We start from the raw sequence: 10,000 nt of genomic DNA, 5'->3' as shown, positions 1-10,000 counted from the left end.
CTCTCTCCCCTAACAACGTCCCTTATTAAGCCCAAAAAATCATAACTGAAAAAAAAAAATAACCAAAACAAAAAATCGTCCCCCGAGCAAGACGTTCGGGCTCTACTTGGCTCATCACGATGTAAACAAAAGGAGAAACGGCCCGTCTCGGCTTACGTACCTTTATTTAAACTCACAGGGAGGGAAGGAGGGAGGGAAAGACGGAGGACGGGGAAGGAGGGAGAGAAAGGGAGACAGAAGGAGAGGTGAAAGGAAAGAAGGGAAGGGCTGGAAACGAGATAGAGAAGAAAGGGTAAAGGAAATGGAAAAGGAAGAAGGGAGGGAGAGAGAGAGTGAAGATGGGAGGGAAAGAGAAAGTGGGAAGGGAGGGAGAGAGAAGAAGACAGGAGGAGAGGTGAAAGGAGAGAAGAGAAGGAATGCTAACGAGATTGAGAACGAAGAAAAGGAAAAGAGAAATGGGAAATGATGAAAAGACTGAAGGAGCAAAAGGAAGAAGAGGAATGAAAATGCGGGATGAGGAAAGGAGGATGAAAGAAAGAGGAAGGAATGGAGGAATGGAAGAAAAGACTGGAGGAGGAAGAGAGAGAAGAAAGAGGAAGATAAATAAGGGATAGAGAAGGAGGATGAAAAAGGACGGGGAAGAAACGAAAGCTGGAAATCAGAAACAGGAAAAGTAAGATTCAAAAGCACCTTTCCACTTCTGACCTTCTATCTGATCGCCAGTATGGGTTCCGCAAGGGGCGTTCTGAATTGGTGGCTCTCTCTCTTAACTGACTCTGGTCATCCTCTCTCATCCGTTTCAGAACTTTGTTGTCAGCTGGCTAAATGCTCAAAATAGTCCAAAGCACAATCTTTGCTTAAACCTTTCACGGTTACGCTATCTATACTCTCTGTACCTTTATCTCCAGTTTTCTGACCGTTCTATTTCTGCCGGTAGACGGTCACTGTTCTTCCCTAAATCTATTAACAGTGGTGTCCACAGGGGTTCGTCCTATATCCCACTCTTTTCTGTTGTTCATTGATGATCTTCTTCCAAAACGAACTGTCCTATCCATTCCTACGCCGATGATTCCACTCTGCATTATTCAACTTCTTTTAATAGAAGACCCACCTTCAGGAACTTAACGATCAAGGCTGGAGGCTGCAGAACGCTTAGCCTCAGACCTTACTATTATTTCCGATTGGGGCAAGAAGAACCTGGTGTCCTTCAACGCCTCAAAACACAGTTCCACTCGACACAATCTTCCAAACAACTATCCCTATTCTTGACAACACCCAGCTATCACCTTCCTCAACACTAAACATCCTCGGTCTATTCAAAATCTCAACTGAAACTTCATATCTCATCTCTTACTAAATCAGCGCCAGTTCTTCTCCCTGTCCATACTTCTGGACAGAGTGGAGGCTAAGGCTCTCATCAGCCTCCTCCTCATACTGATAGTCTTCACCTCTAAATTCCGCCGCAATGTTGCCTCTTTCTATCTTCTATCGATATTTCCACGCTGACTGCTCTTCTGAACTTGCTAACCATGCTCATCCCTATACTGTCCAAACCCTTATGCAAGAGTTAACCAGCATATTCACTATTTCATAACTCATGCTGGTAAACTTGAACAATATTCCTTCCTATGTATTTCTTACTGCCTAAGACTAGAACTCATTCAAGAGGAGGGTATCAGGAAACCTCTCCCCCTCTGAAACTGACTTATCTTTCGGCCACCTCTTTGGATTCTTTTTTAGGAGAAGTAGGACTTTAGAGCAGCGAAAGCGGTTTTTTTTATTAATGTTTACTTTTTGTGCCCTTGAGCTGAAAAAAAAAAAAAAAACGGGAAAGGAAAATAATGCGAGCGGAAATAGAGGGAAGGAAAAGAAAGGGGAGACTGGAAGGAATGGAAATGAGGGAGAAGGGGTAAAAAATGGAAGAGAATGAGAACTACAGGAAGGAATGGAAAAGATGAAGGAGAACGGATAAAAATGGAATAGAATGAAGACTAAGTAAATAAAACACAATAAAGGGTAGAACGGGAGGAGAAGTGATGGGGAGAGAGGAAGGGGAAAAAGGATGAGGAAAGAGGAAGAGGAAGAGGAAAGAGTAAGAGTGAAAAATGAAGAGGAAAGAGGAAAAGAGGAAGAGGAAAAAGAAACAGAAAAGGGGGAAAAAGGAAGGGAATGGGGGAAGAGGAAGAGGCAAAGAGGAAGAGGAAGAGGAAAGAGGAAGCTGAAGGAGGGGAAGAAAAAGAATAATACAGAGAATAAAACACAATAAACAAAAGGAAGATAAAATAAGTCAAGGGGAAGGGAATTAAGGGGAAGTGAAAGCTTAAATTTAGGGGGGGAAACATGAAGGGGCGAGGGAAAGGGGAAAGAGGAAGGGTAAAGAGGGAAGGTAAAGCTTTAAATGGTCCGTCTCTCCATGATGAACGAGAGCCAATTAACTCTCTTGATCCTGCTCGTTTTAAAATTTGGCAAGAGGACGATATCTCAGGGGGAAGTTAAATGAAGGAGGAGGAGGAGGAGAGGACGAAGAGGAAGAGGAGGAGGAGGAAGAGAAGCATGAAGGTGAGGAGGACTAGGAAGAATAATAATGATAATAATAATGATAATAATGTAAAGTGAAAAAAATGATGAAAGAAAGGCAAAAAATCTACGGTGCCAGCCAGCCGTAGTTCACTTACTGATACAACATACTACTCGGAGTGTCTTTTTGAGGGAACAGGGACAGCAAAACAGCCCTAAATGTATCCTCTGTGTATGTATATATGCACAGAGACTTACAGATGAGTCGGTAAGATAAGCAAATAAGAAAATGTCGTTCTTAATTCAGGTTATTCAGAATGAGGAGTAAGGAACAGAAATTTTCAACTAAAGGAAATGAATAGTGTAAAAAAATGATACGAGAGGAATAGAGATAGATAGATTAACAGATAGATAGACATACAGTAAGAGAGAGAGAGGGAGATAACGGACAAGAACAGTTTCATTACATTTTCTTTTCTGGTCTTATTTTGTTTCCTTTCTTATGTGTTTCCTGTCACCGTCACCGTCACCACCACCGTCACCGACACCACCCTTTCTCCCTTCCATCCTTTCCCTCTCTCTCTTTCCTCCACTTTCCCTCCGTCCCTCCAAGAAGAAGACGTAACGGGAAACGAAACCTGCCAACCACACTATGGGAGGAGGAGGAGGAGGAGGAGGAGGAGGAAGGGGAGGAAAATAAGCGAGGAGATATCTCTGTCACGAATGTTTTTCCTCCTTTCCTCCAACATATTTTTTTTCTCTCTCCCTCCGTGACGAGGCGAAGTAAAAAAAAGACTTGTTCCTCCACCTCACCTGACACCTGAGAGAGAGAGAGAGAGAGAGAGAGAGAGAGAGAGAGAGAGAGAGAGAGAGAGAGAGAGAGAGAGAGAGAGAGAGAGAGAGAGAGAGAGAGAGAGAGAGAGAGAGAGAGAGAGAGAGAGAGAGAGAGAGAGAGAGAGAGAGAGAGAGAGAGAGAGAGAGAGAGAGAGAGAGAGAGAGAGAGAGAGAGAGAGAGAGAGAGAGAGAGAGAGAGAGAGAGAGAGAGAGAGAGAGAGAGAGAGAGAGAGAGAGAGAGAGAGAGAGAGAGAGAGAGAGAGAGAGAGAGAGAGAGAGAGAGAGAGAGAGAGAGAGAGAGAGAGAGAGAGAGAGAGAGAGAGAGAGAGAGAGAGAGAGAGAGAGAAGGGGAGGTAGTTTCCAGGTAATATTCAGTCTTACGTATCGATTCTCTCAAAGTATTCAAGACGGAGGAGAAAAGAGGAGGAGGAGGAGGAGGAGGAGGAGGAGGAGGAGGAGGAGAAGGAGGAGGAGGAAGAGGAGGAGGTCAAAACAGCGTGCCTCTACATCATCACACAATATGCAACCATGTGTGAAAATTATGTCATGATGCATTACAGAGAGAGAGAGAGAGAGAGAGAGAGAGAGAGAGAGAGAGAGAGAGAGAGAGAGAGAGAGAGAGAGAGAGAGAGAGAGAGAGAGAGAGAGAGAGAGAGAGAGAGAGAGAGAGAGAGAGAGAGAGAGAGAGAGAGAGCGAGAGAGAGAGAGAGAGAGAGAGAGAGAGAGAGAGAGAGAGAGAGAGAGAGAGAGAGAGAGAGAGAGAGAGAGAGAATAGCAATAATAATAATAATAATAATAATAATAATAATAATAATAATAATAATAATAATAATAATAATAATAATAATAAGCGCGTCTTGGATTTATACGTTTTCTGAAGTAAATACCGAAAACACAAACACACACACAAAAAAAAAAAAATCCTTGTTCCTCTTTTCTCAACATCTATTTTCCCTTTCCCTTTCCTTTCCTACCGTATCCCAGCAGCCCTACCATTTAATACCCTTCCATCCCTCCATTCACTCTTTTTTTCCCTCCCATCTCTTCATCACTATCACCACCACCCTTTCCATATACCATCAAGACACATCCTTTTCTCCTTCATTCCCCAACCCTTTTCATTTATACCTATGATTTCCTTCTCTTTACCAGCCTTGACCTCTCCTCTCAGTCCATTTTTATCCTTTCCTCTCCTTCTTACCCTTCCCCTCCTCCTTCATTCCCCAACCCTTCCCATTCATACCCATGTTTTCCTTCTTTTTACCAGCCTTGACCTCTCCTCTCAGTCCATTTTTATCCTTTCCTATCCTTCTTCCCCTTCCCCTCCTCCTTCATTCCCCAATCCTTACCATTTATACCTATCATTTCCTTGTCTTTTCCTCCCCTGATCTCTCCTCTTAATCCATTTTTATCCTTTCCTATCCTTCTTCCCCTTCCCCTTCATCCCTTCCCCTCCTCCTTCATTCCCCAATCCTTACCATTTATACCTATCATTTCCTTCTCTTTTCCTCCTCTGATCTCTCCTCTCAATTCCTTTTTATCCTTTCCTCTCCTTCTTCCCCTTCCCCTTCTCCTTCACTCCCCAATCCTTCCCATTTATACCTATCATTTCCTTCTCTTTTCCTCCTCTGATCTCTCCTCTCAATTCCTTTTTATCCTTTCCTCTCCTTCTTCCCCTTCCCCTTCATCCATTCCCCTCCTCCTTCATTCCCCAATCCTTCCCATCTATACCTATGTTTTCATTCTCTTTTCCACCCCTGATTTCTCCTCTAATTCCCTTTTTATCCTTTCTTCTCCTTCTTCTCCTTCCCCTTCACCCATTCCCCTCCTCCTTCATTCCCCAATTCTTCCCATTTTTTTTCCCAACAAAGGAAACAACTCAAGGGGACAAAAAAAGGAAACAATAAGAAAAAAAAATCCCTCCTCTCAATGGCCCGTACTGGCTATACAGGCAGCGCCACACGTGGCCAGTCGGTGAACTGTCAAAGCAGTACTTTCCATAAAATTCAAATTATGTACTAGAGTGCGTCTGAGGCTGCCTCCAGGATACTAGGCCTTGCTGCCGCCACCGCTCCAAGCCAACGACAGCACACACTTTACTCCTACCCGATTTCCTGACTCTACTATTTGACAAGGAGAAAAACTGAAATCGGGCAGGAGTGAAGTGTGTGCATTAATCGGCTTGGCGCGATGGCGGCGGCACCATGGCCGTGTATCCCTGAGACAGCCTCAGACGCACTCTAGTCTATAACTTGAACTCTATGGAAAGGACAGCTTGGAGTTGAGTGGCCACATGTGACGCTGCCTGTATAGCCAACACGGTCCATTCCTTTTTATCCTTTCCTATCCTTCTTTCCCTTCCCTTTCCCCCCTCCCCTTCTCACCTTGTCCTTGGCCAGTAGGAGCTGCTTCACCACCACCGTGTCGGCCAGCAGCAGGACCCGCGTGACGGAGGACAGCAGGCAGCGGGCGGCGCGGATCATGGAGGCGCGGTATTCCGGCCGGCCGCCGCCCCCTCCGCCCCCTCCGCCGCCCACCCCCCCGTCCACCACAAAGTTCGCTTCCGCTGTTTCGCATAACTTCTCGATGGCCAGACCTGTAACGGGGAGAGAGAGAAGGGGAGAGAGTTAGTTGGGCAGGGAGGGCGGGAGGGAGGGAGGGTGTAAGGGAGAAGAGTGAGTTGGTTGTATAGTGAGGGAGGAGGGGAAGGAAGGAAGGAGGGTGCGAGGGAGGGTGTGAGGGAGACGAGAGTGAAAGAGTTGGTTGTATAGTGAGGGAGGAGAGGAAGGAGGGAAGGGTGTGAGGGAGTGAGGGAGGGTGTGAGGGAGACCAGAGATGAAAAAATGGTTATGGAGGGAGGGAGAGACGGAGGGAATGAAGGAGGGAGAGTGGAGGAAAGAGGAAAGGAGTTGAGAGAAGAGAGAATTGAAAGAAAAATGCAAGGTATAATATTTAGAGTCAGGAAGTGAGTATCATACATCAGAAGACAGGCAAAGGTTGAAGATATTTTAATGACTCAAGAATATGGAGTGGACTTGGCCAGATATGGAGAAGGGAATGTAAGGAAAGGAGAGGAAGTAAAGTTTGTAAGATGAATGAGAGTCGGAAAGAAAGGAAGGAAGGAGGGAAGGATGGAGCCAACATACGAGGGAAAGAAAGAAAGAAAGGAAAGAAGAAGAGGAGTAAAAAGGAATGGGCGTAATGGAAAAGGAGGAAGAGAAAGAGTTTGTAGAATGAGAGAAAGGAGGAAAGGAAGGAAGCAAGGAAGAGTGGAGCAAATAAACAAGGGAATGAAAGTAAGAAACAAAGAAAGAAAGGAAGGAAGGATTAGAGGGAAAAAAATGTAAGAGAGGGTATGTGAGTGATAGAGAAAAAGGAAGAGCAAGAGAATGAGGAAGAAGATAAAGAAATAAAGAGAAAAGAAGAAAAATGAAAGAGAAAAAGAAAAGGAGGAAGGGACGCAGAGGATGTGAGAAAATAAAATGAGAGAGGAAGAAAAAATTTAGAGAAAGAATGAAAAGGAAAAGGCCAGAGGAGGAGGAGGAGGAGGAGGAGGAGGAGGAAGAAGAGAGGAGGAGGAGGAAGGGAGATGAAAGCGTAAAAATCACAGCTATAACCTTTCTCCTCCTCCTCCTCCTCCTCCTCTTCTTCCTCTTCCTCCTCCTCAACCTTCTCCTTTCTCCTCCTCTCTTTAACCCTTCCCCACACTCCTCCTCCTCCTCCTCCTCCTCCTCCTCCTTCAATACATCAGGGTGATTCTGGTCCAGGAATTCCCTCGCCAGACGGAAGGAAAAAATAAACTAACAGAAATAAAAGAAAACAACAACAGCAACAACGACAACAACAACAACGAGCGACTGCAGAATTTCGAGGAAGTAGAAATGAAAAAAAAGTAAAATTCGAGAAAAAAAGATGAAAAAAAAAAAAACCCGCGAGATCAAACCCGTGAGGACAAGAAATGTTTTAGGAATTACTTATGAAAACTTGACCGCCTGAGTGAAGAAAATAAAGAGGAAGAGGAAGAGGAGGAAGAAGAGGAGGAGGAGGACAAAAACAAATACCAGGAGTAGAAAGAATAAAGAAAATGTTACAAAAAAGAGAAGGAGAAAGGAAAGAAAGGAAAGAGGAGGAAAAGGAAGAGGAAGAGGAACAAGGGACAGAATGAATATACTGTCAAAAGAAAGAGGAGGAGGAAGAGGAAGAGGAGGAGGCAAAAATAAAAAGGAGGAGGAGGAGAAAAAAAAGAGGAAAAGAGGAACAAGAGAAGAAAATAAATCATGTTACCAGCAAGAGGAGGAAGAAGAAGAAAACGAGGAAGGAAGAGGAGGAGAAGAGGAAGGGGAGGGAGAAAATAGTTACAAAGAAGAGTATGAAGAAAGAGAAAACATAAAGGAGGAAGAAGAAGAAAAAATACGTATGAGGAGAAAGAGGAGGAAGAAGAGGAAAAAGAAGAAAAGGGGAAGATACGAAGAGAAGAAATGGAGAGGAGAGGAGGAAAAGAGAATGGAGGAAAAGAGGAAGAAGAGGAATACGAAAAGAAGAAATGGAGAGAAGAAGAAGAAAAAGAAGAAAAGGAGAATATACAAAAAGAAGAAATGGAGAGAAGAGGAGGAAAAGAGAATGGAGGAAAAGAGGAAGAAGAGGAAGAAGAAATGGAGAGAATAAGAGAAGAGAATGAGGAAAAAGAGGAAAATGAGGAAAAGGGAAAGAAAAAAATCACACTTCAAGCTCGAATGATTGATTGCAGGGAAAAAAAAGATGCAAAGAAGAGGAAGAGGAGGAGGAGGAGGAGGAGGAAGAGGAGGGAAGAGGGGGAAGAAGAGGAGGTAGAGGGGAATGGAAAAACGTTACGAGGGATAGAAAAAGGGACAAAAAATGAGGAAATGACGCAAATGAAAAGATTATGGAATGTTACAAAGAGGAGGAAAGAGGAAAAAGACAAAGAGGAGGAGGAGGAGGAGGTATAGAGAAAGAAAAAACGGATTAAGAACATGAGAACAAAGAAAAACATGGATAAATAACATGAGAAGGAGGGGGAGAAGGAAGAAAAGGGAGAGAAGGAATGAGAAAGGAAAGAAAAGGAAAAGAGAGAAATTAGACAGAATGAAAGGAATAGTGAAGGAAAAAGGAAAATAACGATGGAAATAAAGTTTGAAGAACACGAATGTAGAAAAAAAAATCAAAACAACAACAAAAACAGTAACAGAAAACGAAGAAAAGGCAAAGGGATCAACCACCACCACCACCACCACCACCAACAACAACAACAACAACAACTAAAATATAAAAAAAACGAAGCAAAGAAAATGGGAAAAAGACGGACCCGAAAGGAAGGAAAAAGGAAAAACAATTGATGATAAATATAAACGACCGTAAATTTCACTGAACCGTCTCCCTCCATTAAGCATTTGGCACCGACGAGGAGGAGGAGGAAGAGGAAGAAGAGGAGGAGGAGGAGGAGGAGGAGGAGGAGGAGGAGGGGTGGCGGGAAGGGGGTAATGTTGGCACCACTGTCTGGGGTCAACAGGTTGGTAATCCTTCCTGAACAAAGAGAGAGAGAGAGAGAGAGAGAGAGAGAGAGAGAGAGAGAGAGAGAGAGAGAGAGAGAGAGAGAGAGAGAGAGAGAGAGAGAGAGAGAGAGAGAGAGAGAGAGAGAGAGAGAGAGAGAGAGAGAGAGAGAGAGAGAGAGAGAGAGAGAGAGAGAGAGAGAGAGAGAGAGAGAGAGAGAGAGAGAGAGAGAGAGAGAGAGAGAGAGAGAGAGAGAGAGAGAGAGAGAGAGAGAGAGAGAGAGAGAGAGAGAGAGAGAGAGAGAGAGAGAGAGAGAGAGAGAGAGAGAGAGAGAGAGAGAGAGAGAGAGAGAGAGAGAGAGAGAGAGAGAGAGAGAGAGAGAGAGAGAGAGAGAGAGAGAGAGAGAGAGAGAGAGAGAGAGAGAGAGAGAGAGAGAGAGAGAGAGAGAGAGAGAGAGAGAGTAGACTAACTTTACGACTCGCTAAACTCATCAAACAGTAATAAAAGAAAAAAAAATACCTCCGTAATTTCCCACAAGAAACTTTTTATTGTTTTTCCCCTCCGAAGACTGAGCGGAGGAAAAAAGGAAAATAGAAAAGAATTATTGTCTTATGGAAATGTTGACTGAATTTCGGAAAAGAAGCAAAGAATAAGGATGAAGAAGAGGAGGAGGAGGAGGAGGAGGAGGAGGAGGAGGAGGAGGAGGAGGAGGGTACAAAGAAACAAGAAACCGAGGAGAGGGAAACGAAAAGGAGAGGAAAAAAGAATAAAGGAGGGAGAGTAGATCGAGGAAAGGGAGAAGAGAGAGAGAGAAAAGGAGAGAGAGAGAGAGAGAGAGAGAGAGAGAGAGAGAGAGAGAGAGAGAGAGAGAGAGAGAGAGAGAGAGAGAGAGAGAGAGAGAGAGAGAGAGAGAGAGAGAGAGAGAGAGAGAGAGAGAGAGAGAGAGAGAGAGAGAGAGAGAGAGAGAGAGAGAGAGAGAGAGAGAGCGAGAGAGAGAGAGAGAGAGAGAGAGAGAGAGAGAGAGAGAGAAAGGTTCTCTATTAGCAGAAATTGTTTTCCCTCCTCAAGTTGGGTCACTCGCTTCCTCCTTTGTTTTCTCCTTGTTTTACGTCTCTCTCTCTCTCTCTGTCTCTCTCTCTCT

The 10,000-nt window shown here is 44.2% G+C and overlaps 1 protein-coding gene across 10 annotated transcripts in view; it reads right to left on the bottom strand.

The window, feature by feature from the left end:
* Positions 1-10,000, bottom strand: part of LOC126983293 (alpha-catulin-like) — a 131,364-nt gene that overhangs the window by 38,922 nt on the left and 82,442 nt on the right. For all 10 annotated transcript variants that reach the window (XR_007735764.1, XM_050835947.1, XM_050835951.1 and 7 more), the window contains exon 3: positions 5,736-5,947. Coding sequence is in view for 9 of the 10 variants with exons in the window: in XM_050835947.1 (XP_050691904.1) it covers positions 5,736-5,947 (212 nt within the window). In the remaining variant the exon portion in view is untranslated. The remainder of the gene's footprint in view (positions 1-5,735; positions 5,948-10,000) is intronic.

This window comes from Eriocheir sinensis, chromosome 53 (assembly GCF_024679095.1).
Source record: "Eriocheir sinensis breed Jianghai 21 chromosome 53, ASM2467909v1, whole genome shotgun sequence".
In the NCBI taxonomy this organism is placed as follows: Eukaryota; Metazoa; Arthropoda; class Malacostraca; order Decapoda; family Varunidae; genus Eriocheir; species Eriocheir sinensis.
The sequence above is the reverse complement of the archived record's forward strand: the minus strand, read 5'-3'. Positions and strand labels throughout refer to the sequence as shown.